This window comes from Cotesia glomerata, linkage group LG7 (genome assembly GCF_020080835.1).
Source record: "Cotesia glomerata isolate CgM1 linkage group LG7, MPM_Cglom_v2.3, whole genome shotgun sequence".
Classification (NCBI taxonomy): Eukaryota; Metazoa; Arthropoda; class Insecta; order Hymenoptera; family Braconidae; genus Cotesia; species Cotesia glomerata.
This window is the reverse complement of record NC_058164.1, coordinates 10,121,222-10,141,852: the sequence shown is the minus strand read 5'-3', so window position 1 is coordinate 10,141,852 and position 20,631 is coordinate 10,121,222. Positions and strand designations below refer to the sequence as shown.

Here is a 20,631-nt window from a genome sequence, read left to right as displayed (position 1 = left end):
TTATTTTTTAATTTAACAATAAATAATTAAAATAAATTGTTTTTTAAAATAATTCCCTGTAAATATAAAACAATTTACTTAAATATTCATTTCCAAAATGATAATTGATTAAATTAATCTGAAAAAATATAATGTAACAGATTTATTTGAATTATTCATTTTCCCGCGTAAATATATTTTTAACACGTATAGAAAAGGTCACACATATACATTTTTCTATGTTAGATGACAAATCGTACATTGGAAATCTTAGTCGAATATTGTAAACAAGTATTATTTTAGTGATTGACTTATGTATATTAATATAAAAAAATATTCACCGGTAAATTATATAAAATATGATTTTGTTAATATTTAGTAGCTCATTGATAATATTAATTTCTTGGTTATTATGGACAATATGGAGTCGAATAAAGACTTGTGATAAAAAACGAGTGTGTATTGTTGTATTGGGTGATATTGGACGTAGTCCACGAATGCAATACCATGCCTTATCATTTATGAATGAAGGGTATTTCGTTGATATTGTAGGATATTCTGGTTCTGAACCATTAGAAGAATTAAAAAATAGTCCTAATATTAATATTCATTATTTAACAGATGTACCAGAATGGAATAATCGTACGTTGATTTTTCATAAATTTTCTTTCTTAGTAATAATTAATGAAAATTAAAATAACAAGTATTGAAGGATTTAAAAATTTGGAATAAATTAATGAAAAATTAAATATGCAATAAAATTTATCAAAACGCTTTCAAACATAATTTAAAAATTTTTATCTTTTTTATATAATTTGTTTATTATAATTTTTATAATCTTCGATACTTGTTTTTTCAATGTTGAAATAATTAATTATTTCATTGTATCTAAATAATATTGATTTGAATTTTTATTTCAGAAATTCCGAGATTATTATCATATATTATAAAAACATTATGGCAATCAGTCCATTTGGCGAGGATATTATTTACCAAAATTCAATCAAGTTATTTAATGGTACAAAATCCTCCTGCTATTCCAACAATACCAATCTGTTGGTGTTATTGCCGTATTTTTCAAATACAGTTTATAATAGATTGGCATAATTATGCTTACTCGATAATGGCTTTAACAATTGGAAGAGAACATCTACTTGTAAAAATAACAATGTTTATTGAATCGTTTTTTGGTAAACGAGCTGATAAAAATTTTTGCGTTACCAATGCTATGAAAAATGATTTAAATTCCAGATGGAGTATAGAGTATTATTTTATGATTTTTTTTTCCTATAAAGTAAAGGCATTATTAGTTACTGTTATTTTTTATGTGTATACGATGTAATATCAATGCCTTTACTTTATGTTTAAGATAACTAAACTTGAATCATATGACTAAAATTGTTTTTCAGAGCTATAGTATTGTATGACAGGCCACCGTTGGCATTTAAGCCAATCGATTTATCTGAAAAACATTCCTTGTTAATTAGATTAAGTAAAACTTATGAAGAGTTTAGAAATGGTGAAGAAGGCTCGTCTGCATTAACAGAATGTTTAGCTAATAGAGAAATTCAACTGAGAAAACAGCGACCAGCATTAATTGTATCTAGTACAAGTTGGACTGAAGACGAAGATTTTTCGGTGTTGTTTACTGCTTTAAAAGGTATTTCATTTTTTATTTCAATTTTATTGAATTATAATCTTACAGAAATTTCTTTTTTTCATATTTTTTACGTACATTTATTATTAGAGTATGAATTGGCCTGCTGCAATGAAAATTCTAGGCTACCAAATTTAATTTGTGCAATCACTGGTAAAGGTCCTTTGAAGGATTTTTGGACAGCTATTATAAAGTTTAAACAATGGAAACATGTTAAAATTATCACACCTTGGTTATCAAACGAAGATTATCCTAAATTATTAGGTATGATTACAGAAATAAATTTTAATGTTATATTTCGAGTACTACGATCGGGTTTTGTGGTTGAAAACAATTTTTTTATAGTCATAGTCATTTCAATCGTAAATTATTATTATTATTACTATTTGATTGACATTCATAAAATTAATAATTTAAATATTAAAACAATTTTTCAGCAAGTGCAGATTTAGGAATATGTCTCCACACATCAACAAGTGGATTAGATTTACCAATGAAAGTTGTCGATATGTTTGGATGTGGATTACCCGTTTGCGCGTTAAATTTTAATTGGTAAGTTCAAACTAATAATAATCATTTTGATTAATTTAATTAATCGTAAATATTGATTTTGATCCATTACAGTCTTGATGAGCTGGTAAGACATGAAGAGAACAGTTTAGTATTTTCAAATGATCAAGAATTGTCAAGTCAATTAAAAACATGGTTCTTCAATTTTCCAAATAATCAACAGCAAATAGAAAAAATTAAAAAGTTTCGCCAGGAATTGGAAAATTTTCAAAATCTTCGATGGGCTGGTAATTGGAGAGATGTAGCGTTACCTTGCTTTGATTGATTGATTCAGTGTTGATTTAATATTGCTAAATTTTGCAGGACCGATACTATAAAAATCTCGTTTATTTTTTTTTTATATTTATGAATAATACTACTCTTTAATATCTTATTGTAAAAAATTCCTCATTATTATAAATTCATACTATAAAATAGTTTTGTTAAAAACTTATTTAGTTTCTTATCTATATGGAAAGAAAACTACACGCTAAATTTTAAATGTTAAAAAATACAATTTTAATATAAATTTTAATTCAGAGTGAGTGGAGTAAAATATTTAACTGCGCTTTCTGTTAATATCCAGTTATTCGTGCATTTTGTTCAAAATATATTATAAGTATATTATAATATATTATAAGTTGATAATGATATTTTTAGAGTTTACTGATTGGATTCATCTCTGCTTAAGTTAAATAATGTTCATAAATTCTCACATTATTATTTGTAAATCAAGATAAGTTAAATAGCTTGTATGTTATTACAAATTTTCACATTTTAATTTTATACATTTCATCAAAAAGTATAATTATTATAAAATTAAATTCAATCATTTGCAAGTCTGCGCAAAAATCGTTTTAGTATTTTATGTGGAAAAAATTTTGTATTCAGCGAGTTATAAAAAAGCTTAGGATAATATAATTCAATTTGTGTAAAAATTAAAATATATATTGAGTAGTAATGTTTATAAATTAAAAAAGATAGCGTTTTTATAGAACCTTAATTTTGTGTTGTAATTTTTTTTCTTGATTATTTATGTTCTGTTTGCTAACACAATATTTATTTATACTACATAATTAATAGATGATTGATGACACACGTTTAATTTTTTTTTTGTTTTTTTACCTTAAATAACTTTAATCAGTTTTTTATTTTTACTTTTGTTATAAATTTTATTAATGGATAATTTTACAAAAAAAAAGCATTTTATGTGAATGAAAAAATAGATAAATAATATCAGGTACCATAATTTAAACCAAAAGACGTTCAATTTCTTGCTGAATGGCTTGGATTTGTGGTTTAAGTTGAGATCCTTCATTAACAGTTACTGAACACGCAACAACAGGACGAGATACCCCACAAGCTCGGCCCAATGATTCCTTACTCCTCACAAAAACATAAGGGACATTTTTGTCTTCGCAAAGCAGCGGTAAATGGAGTAAAATTTCTAGTGGTTCAGCATCTGCTGCCATCACGATAAATTCAGACAATCCTCGATTAAGCGTTTTTGTTGCCTCATTAGCTCCTTTTCTCAACTGTTTGTAATTCATTGCTTGTTGAACCAGATTCAAAATTTTTGCAGTCAATGTGGCATCAGCCAATGGGTATGCTTTTGGGTTAACTTCGTTTGCCTAATTAAAAAATAAAAAATTTCATTAATAATTAAAACAATAGGTAAAACTAATTAATATTAATTGTATATTTGCAACAATAACGGTTATTATTTATTTTTAGCATGAGAGTTCGCGCCACGTGCTACAACTCTAACCTCACTTTAATCAAATTTTCTAAAAAATAAAAAATATCAAGTTTTAAATAATTACAAAATATAAAATACGTACCATTTTATTTTTTTCTAAATCCAGTTGTCTTCACAATTAAAATTGCAACCTCTCGGCGTTTTGCGCTTCACTGAGGAGTTGAGAAGGAATATGATTTATTACAAAAACGTTGATGTGAGTAGAGCTCTTTTGCAAGAATAATTAAATTACTTGCGCCGGTACTATCGAGTGTATATCTATAGTGTTGCCGAGCTGCCGGCATTCACTGTATGCGCGCGTTGAAAAAGCCAAGATGGCGGTCGCCATGATCGACTCTGAAATCGATCTATCGATTGAGCTATCCCTCCCACTTGATGAAATTTTTTTTAAATTACTTAACAATTGTTTTATGTTATGACGTCTAACGATTTGAATTTATACACTTAACGTTCAGGTTTATTCTTAACATGTCATTTACAAATCAAGATAAATCAGAAGAAAACTTATCTTCAACAACTGGTAATATTAAATGACACTGGAAATAGAAAATTTTTGTTAATTATTTATTTAATTGATCAATTATATTTATTGCGCTATAAAAAATAAGTTATTAAACAAAAAATTTATTTAAAGTGTTTTCTCATGAAATTATTAAAATTTTATTTTTTAGATATTATTTTACACATATTTTTTTGAAGCCATTGTAAGTTTGCTCTATTTTTTAAATTATGATATTGAAAAAAAGTTGTTTTCTAAAATTTTTTCAAAAATTAGGATGAGAATAATTTATTTTCTTTTTAAAATATAAAATGAATCAATAATAGAATATTTTGAAAATAAATTATCATACCTTTTTTTATAATTTCGAAAAAATTACTTAATATTTATAAATAAAATATTCATTTAAATTTCGGGATGCTTACCGGATTCAATAATTTTTTATTTTCACAAATTTATTCCAAATGCAAATTATTTTTCACAGTATTTTTTTTAAATTATTAATTTAAAAAGATAATCAATACTTTTTATTGTAAAAAGTACAAAAGTACTTTTATTTGATTAAAAAACATTAATTTATCTCAAATTCACAGTTAAAATATTCGAATAATTTATACTAATCTGTTAAATTCCAATTATAACTTTGAATTGTAAATATTAAATAACACCTATTACCTTAGTAAGTGTATTTTACTCGTGGTCATAAAACTTTTATCTACACGTTGAAATCACAAACTACATTATACACAGGTCATAAAGATATTGAAAAATAGTTCAGCGAATAAAGTGTCCCACCAGTGAATAAATTTCCAAAAATATGTTCACGCAATTGTCATTACTTATTATACTAAGTTAATAGGTAATTTTCTAAATTTGTTATGAATTTTTTCTTTTCTTTAAGAACTTTAAATTTGAATAATTAAATGATAAACACTATGTATTAATTATTTTTACTTCAACATTATTATTTACAATAATTCCCTTCTAGCAATTGATGATTGATCAATATAAATCATTTTTTTTTCGTGTTCGAATTTAAAAATTTTAATGTGTACATTTTATGCACAGTAAAAAATTTTGCATCATTGCGTCAAAAAATGTTGTGTTAAATATTTAACACTTTTATATGTAAATTTAACATTTTTTGTGTTAAATTAACACAAAAAAGTGTTAAATTGACACAAAAAAGTGTTAAATATTTAACAAACATTTTTAACACAAAATTTTTTGACGGATTGACGCAAAATTTTTTACTGTGCACACGTGCATAAATTTTGATCGAATTTCCAAAAAAATGTTCGATAAAGAGCGTTACTTGAAATATATTTCTATTGATTGATAAAAGTGAATATTATCTTCAAGTTTTATCAAAGGTTCTTATATTTATAGTAGACGTTTTTTTTGTACATGATCCCAAATAGTTTATTTCAAGAAATTGATTTTTTTTTTTTTTTTTCATAAATGACACATATCGATAATTTAGTTAAGTTGCAGTAAATTATTTCATCTATAACATCGCCTATTTCATGTCGCAATATTCTTTTACAAGTGAAAAACTTTTTATGGCCTTATCATTATCTAGTGACTTTTGAAATGATGACTGTACTTCTTTAAGATTGATTGTAATAGAGGGGGACTAAGTACTTTATAAAGCTTTAAGTAGAAACATCCGCTTTTGATATTAACCTCGTGAAAATACAATTTTTATTTACCTCACAATTATTGATTTGAATTACAATATTTTATTCGTAAATAATGTTGCTGTTACGAACATCAGTGATCCAAATCATAGTTATTTATTTCACCCAACTCATCCAATCTCACTATCTCATTACAGCCCGATCACCTCTTGGTTACAACGATCGTCCAATAATAGGTAAATTAAATTAATTAGTAGTAATTTTTTTTCGTTAGAGCCTGTAATGATTAATAATAAAAATTAATAATTATAGGTATACTGGCGCAAGAAGCAAGTTATCATTTACGACATGTTTATAACAATGCGTACAGCAGTTACATCGCAGCATCCTATGTTAAGTATATTGAGAGTGCTGGAGCTCGTGTTGTGCCGATAAGGTAAATTTAATTATTTATTTATTTATTTATTTCATTTGAATAAAACCAACAGCTGTTAAAGCCAGTAACAGGGTTACTTGTTATAGTACAGAAATTTAACAAGATGGTTTTATAAATATTAGGTAATTACTAATTATATAATACTCTCACGGAAAAAAGAATAAGGGAATATTTCTTCACATAAAAAACTAGAAAAATTACAGTTTCAGATTGTAATTTTTACAGATTTTGTAAGAATTACAATGCAAAATGTAAATATTAAATTTGAAGCTGTGAAAATTAACATTCAAAGTTTGAATTTAGAAAATGTTATTTAGAACTGCAATTTCTCGAGTTTTAAATTTTAAGCGACACTTATTACTATTTATAATGTAATTTTTCCTTTTTTCTTTCTACCGTGTAATTCTTATAAATTATTACATTTTGGTATAATATAAAATATAATTTGTAAAAACTAAACAAAAAAAAATCATAAGTACTTGTCTTCACGAAGTGAGACAAGTATAGATGCCATGAAGCTTGTTGAGAGTTTTCAACAGCCAGTAATATTTAATATGAAGTTACTAATAGTTGTTAATGTGTAAAGCGGAGATGACTGTTTATTGCTAATATTTTAATTTATGACTATATTTTAGTTAATGGTAATAAAACAATTCTAGATTAATTACGTTTTTAATTACTTAAAAATGATATTAATAATTGAAAATGATATTACTGGTGTGAGAAACATATTGATGATCATTACTATTTTTTTAGTTGATAAATAATCAATAACTTTTTTCTTGGTATCTATATCGTACATTATTATTATTATTATTATAAATCAATTGAATGAACAAGTTGGGAAATAATGAAATGAGTTTGATTAAGAAAATTGATCCTTTCGTCATTTATGAATTATTTGTTACAATTTTAAAAAATTTTTTTCCAAATTGTTCTGTTTTTGATAAATTTTAAGAAGAGATATATGTTATAGTTCAAAATAAATTTAATGATGGGTTTTTAATGGTCAATAAGTGGAGCCGCAAATCTAAACAATTACAAAAATGATGAAACGTTTCGTTAATACTTCAACTTATTGTATTATGTTCCAACTTTTTATAAAATTATAGAACTTTTTTTAACTTAATACTATATGTACTTTCAATATATATCAATATATACTTTCAAACCGCAATAACTTTTGAATGAATGAACCGATTTTTACGCGGTTGGCGGCATTCTACGCAGTTTTTAAGTCTCATAAAGAATTCTTAAGGTTTAATTGGTCAAACTAGAAATTTCGGAGTAACTCCGAAAAAACACTTTTTACGGTTTTCTTTCGTTCACGATATCTCTCGAACGAATCAACCGATTTTGACCAGATTGGCGGAGATCGGCGTGGTTTCAATACTTCAATACTTCAATAGTTCAGTAATTCTTTCTTTAAATAATAATTTTCTAAATATTGTGTTACTAAATAAGCCGAAAAGAAATATTCTAAATTATGATTTCTTTCGGTTCGTGTAACGCGAAGCATCAAGTAAATTCCTAACAAAAAGATGTTTCTAAATAATTTTATCATTTAATTTTTTTCAGACTTGGAAGACATGAGTCATACTATGAAGATATTATGAGCAAAGTAAATGGGTAAGAATTTTACTAATCATTGTAATTAATAATATTATGCGTCAATGGAATTTGTTATAATTTATAAAAATTTTTTAGAGTTCTTTTTCCTGGAGGTTCGACTAATTTCACTACGAGAAATGGCTTTTTCGACACTGTAGGGATAATTTATAGGTAATAAATATTTGGAATTTGGAAAATGTTGATTAGATCTGATAAAAACTAATTAGATATGATATAATTATTTATAAACTATGCAGGATTGCAACACGTAGGAATGAACAAGGTGATTATATTCCACTCTGGGGAACTTGTTTAGGCTTTGAAGCAATGACGTATGTTGCCGCAGGTGACGTTGATGTTCGTGTTGAATGTACAGGAGGAAATAATGTAGCTTTACCCTTAAACTTCACAAACAGTAATGTCATTGAATTATCATTTACCACATATATTTTTCTAAATAATAAACTTCTATAAGTTCTTTATTTCTAGATTTTAATGAAAGTAAATTATTCAAGCATGCACCTAAAAATATTATTGATATTTTAAATAATCAATCAGTAACGGCAAATTTTCATAAACTTTGTGTGACAAAGAAAGTGAGTTCAATTAAATAGACACACAAATAAATATCAATTATCGTACTTAACATAATTAAAATGAAAATTAATTAAGTCAGAATTGAGATTGTTTATGTTTTATACTAGAAGCTTAAAGAGGTCAACCTGTCAAACACTTACCATGTATTGAGCGTGAACTATGACGATAATGGGTTAAGGTATATTTCAACAATGGAGCATTTCAATATGCCATTCTACGCTACGCAGTTTCATCCAGAGAAAAATAGTTTTGAGTGGGCAACTCGATTAAGGGGAATACCTCACAGTAAAAACGCCATCAAAGTTGGCCAATACTTTGCAAATTTCTTCGTCGACGAAGGTATAAAAGTAGATAATTGATCTTTCTTTATTTTTTAATTATTAAATTTTTAATTTACAGCTCGCAAAAATTTTCATACCTTTGTATCAAAGGAAGAAGAAAGTTCAACTTTAATTTATAATTATCCTATAACATATACAGGCCCAACTAGATCATCATTTGAGCAGTGTTATTTGTTCAACGATAACTAGCAAGTTCAAAATCAATCAAAAAAGAAGAAATCATCAGTTTAATATACTATAGTTAATATAGTTTTTGATTGAATCTTTTTTTTTTATTTTTGAATTAAGAAAATGTATCTAACATTATGCTTATGAATTTTGTGGAAAGAAAGCAATAATTTATTGTTAAAAAAAAATAAATCGTTCGATCAAGGAGTAGCTTTTTATAATTTCAATTCTTTTGTTTGTATATATATATATATATATATATATATATATATATATATATATATATATATATATATATATATATATATATATATATATATATATATATATATATATATACAGTTTGCATGGAGTGACTGCTTATCAATTCTTTTCAATCAGTATTCTTAACCAGGGAAGTTTTAGTCCAGGTGCAGTGTTACATTTTTGTATAATTTGAACAAATTTATATCCCCAAAATTTTTTTTATATAATATTCTACTCATTTAAGATAATATACGTCTCAAATTAATAAAATTAAAAATATACCCAAATTAATTGGAAAAAAAAGAAAAAAAAAAGTTAATTAATTCTAAAATAAAATTTTTTTTTTTAAATAGTTTCTAAACTATTTCTAAAAAAATTTAGGTTTTGTAGGGTATCTTGGAAACTTATGTGATTGTAAATCATGTGAAAATTAATTTTCTAGAAATAACCACGTTCTGTTAATCGATTAATTTTATTCATTGCATCCCGCTTCACGCCCAAATACTAAGTTGCGTACCAGAAGTTCTGTTCGAATCGTTTGATGAAAAAGTAGTAAGATCGTTTCACGTGCCGCGACTGTTACCGCACAGCAAAACTTTATACCAAAGCACGTGTTTGTAGAAGTATTGAATTTACTGTCTTGAAAACGAGTTTTAAAACTGACTAAGTCAATAATAAATCTGACATCAAATAATTTATTTTGAGACATAAGTCAATTCAAATAAATTTATTAAAAGCTCATGGAGAAGAAATTATTGGAATACAAATTTGAAAATAGTTTAATCAGAGCTAAAAATATTTATGAAGAAAATGCGAATTATTATTTGTTTATTTCTATATTTTGAATTGAAAAATTCTGAACAGTTGATCGAAGAGACGAAAAAAAAGTTTGGAAAATCCAAAAGTGCATGCCTCATAATCTCATTTTTCACAAAAAAATTGATTAAAATAAAATACTAAACACAAAATAATAAAAAACAGAAAACTCTGCTATCGTTTAGTGGCGCCATAATTCTAAGGTGATGATTAAAAATACTATAATAAAATGTATATATGGGTCACAAGGGGGGTTGCGGGGGCGTTAACAATAGAAAATTCCCATTTTTAACCTATAGCTCCTATCGACTTCAAATTTGGTAGGAATCTCCTATATGTGATGTAGAAATGATCTAAGAGCGGATTTTACGACAATCTACTACCAATATGGATTGCGGGGGTGGACGTTAACAATGAAAATTAAAAATTTCCGTCTTCTAGCTCCTACAGACTCCTAATTTTGTATGAATTTTGTGTAAGTGATGTAAAAATAATTTATGAACGAATTTTACGATATCCCACTCCACAGAGGAATGCGGGGGTGGGTCTTAACAATGAAAATTTTAAATTTCCACGCTATAGGGCCTACAATCTCTAAATTTGATAAATATCTGCTATATGCGAGGTAGAAATGATCTAAGAGTGGATTTTATGACAATCTACTCCCAATATGGATTGCGGGGGTGGACGTTAACAATGAAAATTAAAAATTTTCGACTTCTAGCTCCTACAGACTCCTAATTTTGTATGAATTTTTTGTAAGTGATGTAAAAATAATTTATGAACGAATTTTACGATATCCTACTTCACAGAGGAGTGCAGGGGTGGGTCTTAACAATGAAAATTTTAAATTTCCGAGCTGTAGCTCCTATAGGCTCCAAATTTGGTAAGAATCTGCTCTATGTGATGTAAAAATGATTCAAGAGTGGATTTAATGACAGCCTACTACCAATACGGATTGCGGGGGTGGGTATTAACGATGAAAATTTTTAATTTTCAAGCTATAGCTCCTACAGACTCCAATTAGGTAGGAATTTTTTCTAAGAGATGTAGAAATAATATATGAACGAATTTTAAGATACCTTACAGGAGTTTGCGGGGGTGGATGTTAACAATTAAAATTTTTAATTTCCAAGCTATAGCTCTTATAGACTCCAAATTTGGTAAGAATCTTCTATGTGATGTAGAAATAATCTAAGAGCGGATTTTACGACGAATCACCCCCAATAAGGATTGCGGGGGTGGGTGTTGACAAAAAAAAAATCTTAATTTCCAAAATATAGCTTCTATAAGGCGTAAATTTGGTAGGAATCTTTTATTTGTCATGTAGAGATCATCTCAAAACGGATTTCAATAAATTATACTTCCGACAGGGATTGCGGGGGTGGGTGTTAGAATATCAAATTTCCATTTCCAAACTGTAACTTCTACAAACTTGAAATTAGGTAGGAATCTTTAATTTGTCATGAGATCATCTCAAAACGGATTCCAAAAAATTCTACTTCCGATAGGGATTGCGGGGGTGGGTGTTAAAATCTAAAATTTTAATTTCCAAACTGTAATTCCTGCAGATTCTAAATTTGGTAGGAATCTTCGTGTACGATGTCAAGTTCAGCTGAGAATGGATTTTCTCGAATTCTTACCCTAAAAGGGATGGTGGGGGCGTTAACAATGAAAATTTCTCATTTCCAATCGATAGTTTTTATAGACTCGAAGTTTTGTTAAAATCTTTTATTTATAATGTAAAAATCATCTCGAATAGGTTCTTACGAAATTCCTCCCCCACATAGAAGTGCGGGAATGATAATTGTCAAAAAATTCATATTCTTTAAATACAGTTCCTACAAATATAAAATTTGATAGAATCTGAAGAGAAACAGGCAAATACCGGGATGGCCTCCAAGGTCAACGGATTTAAATATTTTTCTTACTTAATAGTGATATTTTCTTACAACAATCGTCTCTTTGGCAGCGGCAAAAAAGTCATTGTAACGTTTCCAAAATTTAACATTACATATAGCTATTCAGTCAACGGACTAAGAATTTTACATACATTTTATTTTTGCTGATCACATAATCGATGAATTGTTCTCATTACGGGATTGCGAAAATGTAACAGATTAAAAGCATTGCATTTTCTAAACACATGAGATATAGAAAAGAAATTTGAGATATAGAAAATATGAAAAAAAATAGATAAAAATAAAACATAAAATTTAATTTATTTCCTTTTCAATTCGCCCAGCGAAGCGGGCGGGAAACCGCTAGTATATATATATATATATATATATATATATATATATATATATATATGTATGTATGTATGTATATATAGCAACAATGGCACATCGATCGGTTGATGTCCACATTTTATATTCGATTTCATTTACATCAGATTCTTTAAACAATGCATGAAAGTAATTAATGATTTCTTCATTGTTTGGACATCTATTACAACTTCTGAAGAAGCACGATTCCGTTAGATTATTACAAACCAATTTATTCAATAAATTTTTATAAATTGGTTGAGTTTCCATAATCCAATCAGTATTTCTCGCAAATTTTGGAAAATTACATCCTAAATAAGAAAATGGAATCGTAGTTGTGAGCGCCATCTGCATCGTATAGACTCAATTTTTTAACGAGCAGTTTGAAATTTTAAATATTTAACAGAAAATTATTTTACTATCCCGAATAATCGTATAAAACTTAGCGCATATAACGTTTAATTTAATTGTGATTGTACAAAAAATATGCACATCGTGAAAACCATATATTTTGTGTAAAAAACTCTGATCTTTCAGAAAAAAAAGTCAAATTAGATGTACCTTGCACCGCACACCGAGAAAAATCGATTTTTCCACTTTAATTGGATTTTAAAGGGTCTTCTGATGTGTTTATGATAAAATGGATATTTTCATTCAAAAGCTGAGAATTTTTCCCATAAGATAAGATTTTTCGTGGATTTTAATAAAAAAATTTTCCTCTTATTATTTCTTATTATAAAGAACAAGTCCATAAATTTTAAACATAATCCGCGAGGGTCGCCCCGTAAAAATGTTCTTATTTGGTGGAATGACCCATATAGATATACAAATACACAGTCGTAACTTAATTTTTTATAAATAATACTTAAACGATAGTGAATTAAACGCTCATATTAATTGAGAAAGTTCGCCGTTTGTTGCTTTAGAAGATAAAAAAAAATTATTCCGGTACGATAATTTATCGACCAATTTCCCTGTCACATACACGGATCCATAACCACAGACACACGGACGTCCAGGAAAGATTATTTTTAATGTTATTATTAACTATGTTAAACAAAAAATTGTTATTGAAATATATTTTATGTGTCTGACAAATTATTTGACTTGATATGTGCGCTCATATTATCTTATAAGTGCGATATAAGCTAAAAAAAAATCAATTTCAGTTTCGAGAAAACTGCTTTTTTTGACATGTCGAGAGTAGAGCAACGCTTCGCTTATGAGACGTGCAATAATTTTTTGTCGTTTGTGATAATTATAGTTTGATGAATAATATATTCAGCTATTTTGACATAGCAACATGATTGCGGTTTTTGGCCACTTCCATTGCAGATAAGTTTCTGTTAGTAGGAATCTCGTTGCTAATTAATGATTTAAATCAAGAGTATAAAAATTCACTGATTAACTGCGTTGAGTTTTTTTAAGCAACCTACAGTCACTATGCAATTGCCGAGATTTACGGATTATGAATAAGAAAACTTTTACTTCATGATTTTTGCACGACTCATGATGCGAATCATCAGAGTGCTTTACGATCGAAAAATTTTTTTCGCCTCATTTCGGCAACTATTTTCATTATTATAGTCTTGTTAGTTCACGAAATCAAGATATTTTGCATACTATTGTGAAGATAATTTAATGGAGATTAATTTGACACTTTTCAAAAATTAATTTAGTGCACTAAAAACGGAAAAAAATATCAAAATAGGTCAAAAAATTTTCCTGTCTGTCAAGTATGAAACTCTGAAAACACTATAACTTACGAAAAAATACATCAATTAAATTAAATTTTTTTTTTTAATTCTTTAGGAGAATTGTAGGTCACCGAATGCGAATGGTTAGGTAATTCAGTGTCATTCATGTACAAGTAACAAAATAAAAAAGCCAGAAGACTGTATATCTATATATATCCATGTAAAATTTACATGGATGGTGATATATCTACACATATTATATACATTTATTCCACCAGGGGCGCCTGTGCATTACCTTCCTAGTACAGCTGTTTTTTCGGCAACTAATTTTGAACAACTTATGTTTTTTTTATAAGTAAATGAGCATTATGAGTCGTGCACTTTTGGATTTTCCAAACTTTTTTTATATTTCTAATCACACTATAAGGTAAAAGCCCCAATAGATGATCATGTACCAGTATATGATCACTCCATGTATTTGTATACCTATATTTGTGAATATAGATATACCAATACATGGAGTGATCATATACTGGTACGTGATCATCTATTGGGGCTTTTACCTTACATAGTTTGGGGACTTTTGAAATAAATTTGAAAAATAATAGTGCTATGACAGGATCAATTACAAATAATTTAATGGAAAATATGACGGAACAAATTTATTTTTGATACATAACCACATTCACATGCAGAAAATAAAATAAATAAATAAACAAATTATGTTTATCGCGAAATTCGAATCTATTTATAACTATTACTTCGAAAACTTATCACAATAAATTAACTATTCCTAAAAAATATATGAAAAGGCACAAGTTCAGGTCATGATCTTTCTAATGATACTAGATCTAGTTTAAAAAACTTATTTTATCACATAAATACGTCGGAGAAAAAAATTTTCCTTTTTCTCTTAATTATATAGAAATGAATCGAGCATCAAAATTTAATTAAAAACTATTAGTCCTCATATTAAAAACAAAACGAAAATATTTAAACTAGTTTAATATATTTTCTGCAAAATAACTTTGCAACTCATTCTACTTTCAATTTTTTATTAATCAAAAATTCATGGGATATTTCGTCTTCTAGTCTGAAGAAAAATTTTTGAACAAGTGTAAAATCATAAATAAGTAAAAATATTAAAGAATTTTTAACATTATTTCATTAAATTATTTATAAATGCAAACAAAAAATTCTTGGGATTCAAAAAATTTCTTAGTCTGTCAAAACGTACATTTTTAGTCGTATATTTAATAATTTTCTAATTAGCTTAATATAACTAGGTTCAACTACATTTTTGATCGCCTCCTGAACATATTGACCGATTTATACAATTTTGCAGCATTTGAAAAAGCTCATCGAGATCTAGAGCTGATTAAATTTTCAGATCAATTGGTCAAGTGGCTTACAAGTTATTATGAAAATACTAGGTTATTCTTTATTTTATAATTAATATCAATCAATTCTGAAGATCAGTTATAAAATTTCTTACTTAAAAACTTTAATAACACGAGACTTGCTATAGCAGACTTATAAGTCTAATCTCGGTCAAACTTGAAACGATATTTAAAAGAATAAACAAAGGTGACAAAGTAGATAAATTTTTTTTTATGACGAATGTTTTGACCTTTTATCGGTCACGTAATATAAGGAATCGCCGCAATACACTATATTCAACCTATAAAGATTATACCAGTGCAGTATTAATGTAAAAATAGCACGACTAAAGGAGAATTTAACGTTCAATAGAGATTAATAGATTAATTATCAATTTTAAAATTTCGATCGAAAAATTTAAAAGTAATTACATCACAGCTGAGTTTTACATAAATTAGTACAAAATTTGTTAAAAATTAAAAATTACTAACATCAATTCAATGCATCACTTAATTTACTTGAAACTGAATTCATTAATTAAAGACGAAATAAATTTCGGGGTAGAAAAACTTTCAAGATTTTCTGTGAAAAAATGTTAGTTGCACAATAAAATACTCAAACACTAATATTTCAGTAATAACATTGAGAGAAAAAATTTCTTTTGAAAAATATGGACATTCTTGTGACAAGAAATTAATTGTTGGACATTTTTAACAATTTTATTTTTTGACTGAAGAAATCAAAATTGTTCTGGCAGTAACTTTTTTCCAAGAAAAAAGTTATTCTGAGAAAAATTTTAATTTCTTCAGCTAAGAAATAAAATTAAAAATTTCAGACAAATTAATTTCTTGTCACAAGAATGTCCATATTTTTCAAAAGAAATTTTTGCTCTCAGTGTCATTATCGCACAACAAATTAAAAGATGATTTTAGAAACTGTAATAAATTCTCTACACGAATTGAATACTCGTTTTTGAGAAAAAAATTTGTTTGATAAACCATTCCAATAAATATTTTTTTAAGACAGATTTTTTATTTAGATAGATAGATTCATTTATTGTTTCCACAGACATGTACAAGTCTATAAAAATCAGGTTAGATTTTTCATACAATAGTAATTAAGTACAAAACATAGAATTAGACGTAATTGCACCAGTGAATATAAAAATAATATATAAATAAATATAAAAATAAAATCATATAAAAGTTAATATATAAGACATAGAAAAAAGCCATAGCATGGTAAAAGCACATCAGAATACAAAGTTGAAGTAAGTTACTCATTTAAACAAAATGCTCTTAATTTGCAACATTGTTGTAAAAAATAGAAATTATTCTTCATTGATTTTGAGTCACAGTTTATCAGGAAACTCCATTGTTGTTCAGACGCTACTCCGAGAGAGCTCAAATAAAATTTTCGATAGGGCTCGTAGATTGGGCAATTAAAAAATAAGTTTTCAAGGGAATCAAGCTGCTCGGTGTTGCAAATGGGACCACAACTGCCCTGTATGAAATTTATAGAAAGATTGGTTAAAGACCAAGTGAGAGTATAATAAGCCATATTAAAGCAAATTTTTTTTTTTTTTTTTAAGGGAGTTGGGAAAGAACGGATAGGGGAAAGGGGGGACCTACTCAGTGGGAATTTTTCCGTAATTGAAAAAATAATCAGACAGCCCAGACTGGGAATCGAACCCAGATCTCTCGGTTACGCGCCAAGGGCTCTACCAGTTAAGCTATCCGAGACAAGTACTGACTACTTTATTCAGTCACGTATATAACTTTAAGGACATGAAAGGAAATTCTTTTATTTAAGAATTCAGATCTTACGCCATCAGCTGGTCTTGGAAGTTGTAGTTGAAGGTGATGAGCATTGGTGGCTCTTCTCAGGTCTTCTTGGTGCAGGTACCTTTTGTATTTTGTAAGAAAGTACTGCTTGAATGCTTTCCAGCTATCCGGTTCTAGTTTTACCAGAGATTGTTCCAATTCAGGGGCAATTTTATTGATTATATTGAGAACAAGACATAACCAGTTGTGCTTGTCGCTTCTGCAGTAGCTTTTAAGTGTCATGAGACGCTGAAGACATACTTTGGGGTACCTGTCATCTTCCATATCAAGGATTTTGATAATCCAATTCCACGTAGCAGAGATAACTTGAAATGATAGAGGCAGCTTGCCAAGTTCAATTCTTAGGACAGCTCCATCGGTGTTTCTAGGCAAGCCAAAAATTCTTTTGAAGAACTCGGTTTGAACTTGTTCAATTATATCCAGGTATCTAACTGCCCAGATGGGTGAGGCATATAAAAGAGTGGAAGTGACGATACTATCAAATAGCTTGTTGATACACTCAAAAGAGTCTGTTTTAGCTTGGATGAGCGTAGCGTGCACAGCATTGAAGGCCAGCTTGGCTTTATTGATTGCAGCCGTGGCTGTCGTTCTACTAAAACCTGAAGATGCGATTTTAATACCGAGATATTCTTAGGAGTCCACAATAGCAATTTCCTTATCTCCATAAAGAAACTGCTTCATTACTGGCAGCCTGCTACCTCTTCTACAAATCAGGATTTTAGTTTTGTCTATATTGACGCTCAGGTGATTATTATCACAGTACTTTTTGAGGTGTTCGATTTTCTTTTGCAGATCCGTAGGTGAGGAGGCAATAATGACAAGGTCATCTGTATATAATAAGAGGATGATGTCTAAAAGGCCATCAATATTAGTGCCTTCACATCCCTGTTCTCTCAAGTACTCCTCCAGGTCAGCAATGAATATGAGAAAGAGAAGAGGGCTAAGCAATTCCCCCTGCAGTACGCCTTCGTTTATCTCAAAGTCACGTGAAAGCTCTCCGTTCACTTTCAGCTTAAAATTGGCCGAATTATAAATATTTCTCAGTAGTCTGACGATTTTAGCACTGCAGCCGGCATTGAAGAGCTTCTTCCAAAGTAGATCATGATGGACCGAATCAAAGGCTCTTTTAAAGTCAACAAAAAGCAGTAGTTGTTGTGCTTTGCGCTGTCGAAGTCGACAATTTAGTGCAGACATTAGTGCAAATAAGTTATCGTTACATCCTCTGCCAGCTCTGAAACCAGACTACGATTCCGGAAGGATCTTACTGTTCTCAGCCCAGTTTGTTAGTCGTTTATTTATCAAGTTAGTAAGCAGTTTAGCTATGTGATTGATCAAGGCAATGCCACGGTAATTCTGAGGATCGAGTTTGTCACCTTTTTTATGTAACAGGGATACAAGGGCCGTGAACCAATGCTCAGGTGCAGTTTCTTCTCTTAAAATTTTATTAAGTAGGCATAAAGTATATAGTTTCCAGTTATATGGCATGTTTTTCAAAAATTCATTTTGAATGTTATCTGGACCAGGTGACTTATTATTTTTATAACTGGCGAAGGCCTTATCCAGTTCCTTCATGGTGAAATCTGAATCTAGCTCTGGATGCTCTACTCCGAAAAACATTGTGGTATCTGGTACATTTGGAGAGAAGTTTTTGGTATAGAAGTCCTCCCAGACATGAAGTGATATTGGATTTGGCATAAGTTGTGAGTGTTTGACTCTTTTTATAGTCCTCCAGAATTCAGCTGAATTTCTAGTTTTGCTTAGATTTGCTAGAGCGTCTAGGATCATCAATTTCCGCTTTCTTTTTTTATTTTTAATTAATTTATAGTAGTCTCTTTTGACTTTTCTATATGCTTCGAGCTCAGGTTTGTTAAAGCCCGCAGCTTTACACTCGGCAAAACTTTTTTTGACTACTTTGCAAGCAGTACGGCATTCAGTGTGAAACCAATCCTGTTTTTGCTGTTGAATCCTTTGGTGCTTCGTAAGATTCAGATAAGGTGAGTTTTTCATACCAGCAGAATGAGCGGCATCAATAATCCCTGTTTAAAAATATTCATTGAAAAAAATTAAAAAAAATCGCTCTATGTAAATTATATATCTATAGATATATACTGAGAAATTAAAATCAATTGAAATTATTGAAAAAAATTCAAATCTAACGATGGTGAATTTTTTTCAATGAATATTTTTAAACAGGGATGGCTTCAGTAAGCTTTGTGCTGATTTGATTGCTATTTTCTTCCTCAAAGTTGGCTGAGATATCATACGAGCGTCTCAAATGGTCTTTAAATTTTTCTTTGTTCTCAGGCTTCCAATTTAGCAATTTTTTTTGACCTTAAGTTCAGGCATGTCTGGCTGACAATCACCTTGTGCAGATAGACTGATTACAATTGGGAAGTAATCGGATGGATTGAGCTCTTGGATGACCTGTAGATCTTTAATATCACCAAGCCTATTGCTGTTGATTCAAGCAAAGTCCACTATGCTGCAGCCAATGTGAGTGCACGTGAATTGCGCGGGAGTGTCACTAGTGGTTCTTCCATTAAGGAGAGCAAAACTGTTGCTTTCTAAGCATTCGACCAGCTTACGGCCTTTGTAATTGGTGTTTAAATCCAGTGAGACTCTATCCGGGCAGACATTAGTTCCAAATGTTACCTCAACTGGTAGAGTATTAAGATTAACCAGTCGTGCGTTGAAGTCACCCATTATTAATATAGGTAAATGGCCAAAGAAGGACATGATTTCGTCCAAAGTAGTTTGTAGGAGTTCAAGCAATGTGTTAATATCCCTAGATGGCCTAAAGTAAATGCATCCAACAATTGCTTCGAGGTGCCGCGAGATGATATGAATGAAGATCCAGCTGTCCGTTGTATCAATGATTCTGGCTTGATAAAGCTTATTGAGGATAATAGCCAGTCCTCCACTGGCATGACCAGCGCTTTTTTCCTTGATTGCGTTGACGCAAAATACTTGATATTTGTCCCAGGCTTGAGGAAGAATTATTGTGTCAGTTGCCCAGGTTTCACAGACACAGAGAATGTCAGCCTCCAATGGAAAGTTGTGACTGAAAAGATTGCTGATGCCTCTAGAGTTCCATACTATTGCTGCTAGTTTTTTGGAAGTTGGTCGCTGGTTGTGCGACTATTGG

At 29.0% G+C, this 20,631-nt stretch overlaps 3 protein-coding genes and 1 long non-coding RNA gene across 4 annotated transcripts; 3 read left to right on the top strand and 1 right to left on the bottom strand.

Annotated features, from left to right (window-relative positions):
* Positions 1-228: 228 nt before the first annotated feature.
* Positions 229-2,850, top strand: LOC123268799 (chitobiosyldiphosphodolichol beta-mannosyltransferase). Its single transcript, XM_044734155.1, has 6 exons — positions 229-621; positions 900-1,242; positions 1,389-1,639; positions 1,727-1,900; positions 2,074-2,188; positions 2,261-2,850. The coding sequence occupies exons 1-6, from the start codon at positions 339-341 to the stop codon at positions 2,469-2,471; spliced, it is 1,377 nt and encodes a 458-aa protein (XP_044590090.1). The 5' UTR covers positions 229-338; the 3' UTR covers positions 2,472-2,850.
* A 481-nt stretch (positions 2,851-3,331) lies between these two features.
* LOC123268801 (NHP2-like protein 1) lies at positions 3,332-4,202 on the bottom strand. The gene is made up of 2 exons (XM_044734158.1): positions 4,027-4,202; positions 3,332-3,816 (listed from the first exon to the last, which is right to left on the bottom strand). Exons 1-2 carry the CDS (start codon positions 4,027-4,029, stop codon positions 3,436-3,438), a joined length of 384 nt encoding a protein of 127 aa, XP_044590093.1. The 5' UTR covers positions 4,030-4,202; the 3' UTR covers positions 3,332-3,435.
* A 1,827-nt stretch (positions 4,203-6,029) lies between these two features.
* LOC123268800 (gamma-glutamyl hydrolase-like) lies at positions 6,030-9,443 on the top strand. Its single transcript, XM_044734156.1, has 8 exons — positions 6,030-6,319; positions 6,396-6,519; positions 8,098-8,148; positions 8,227-8,301; positions 8,388-8,545; positions 8,620-8,726; positions 8,835-9,066; positions 9,127-9,443. The coding sequence occupies exons 1-8, from the start codon at positions 6,199-6,201 to the stop codon at positions 9,255-9,257; spliced, it is 999 nt and encodes a 332-aa protein (XP_044590091.1). The 5' UTR covers positions 6,030-6,198; the 3' UTR covers positions 9,258-9,443.
* A 996-nt stretch (positions 9,444-10,439) lies between these two features.
* On the top strand, positions 10,440-16,695 carry LOC123269276. The gene is made up of 3 exons (XR_006510370.1): positions 10,440-10,529; positions 12,089-12,090; positions 16,682-16,695. It is a non-coding gene; the product is annotated as an uncharacterized LOC123269276 (long non-coding RNA).
* Positions 16,696-20,631: the final 3,936 nt, after the last annotated feature.

What these genes read in the sequence shown, in the direction of transcription:
- LOC123268799 (XM_044734155.1), top strand. Translation starts at nt 339, where the DNA reads ATGATTTTGTTAATATTTAGTAGCTCATTGATAATATTAATTTCTTGG. An exon ending in AGATTATCCTAAATTATTAG is followed by an intron (nt 1,901 to 2,073) that starts GTATGATTACAG and finishes ACAATTTTTCAG; the next exon opens with CAAGTGCAGATTTAGGAATA. An exon ending in TGCGCGTTAAATTTTAATTG is followed by an intron (nt 2,189 to 2,260) that starts GTAAGTTCAAAC and finishes GATCCATTACAG; the next exon opens with TCTTGATGAGCTGGTAAGAC.
- LOC123268800 (XM_044734156.1), top strand. Translation starts at nt 6,199, where the DNA reads ATGTTGCTGTTACGAACATCAGTGATCCAAATCATAGTTATTTATTTC. An exon ending in CAACGATCGTCCAATAATAG is followed by an intron (nt 6,320 to 6,395) that starts GTAAATTAAATT and finishes TAATAATTATAG; the next exon opens with GTATACTGGCGCAAGAAGCA. An exon ending in AAATTTCTTCGTCGACGAAG is followed by an intron (nt 9,067 to 9,126) that starts GTATAAAAGTAG and finishes TTTAATTTACAG; the next exon opens with CTCGCAAAAATTTTCATACC.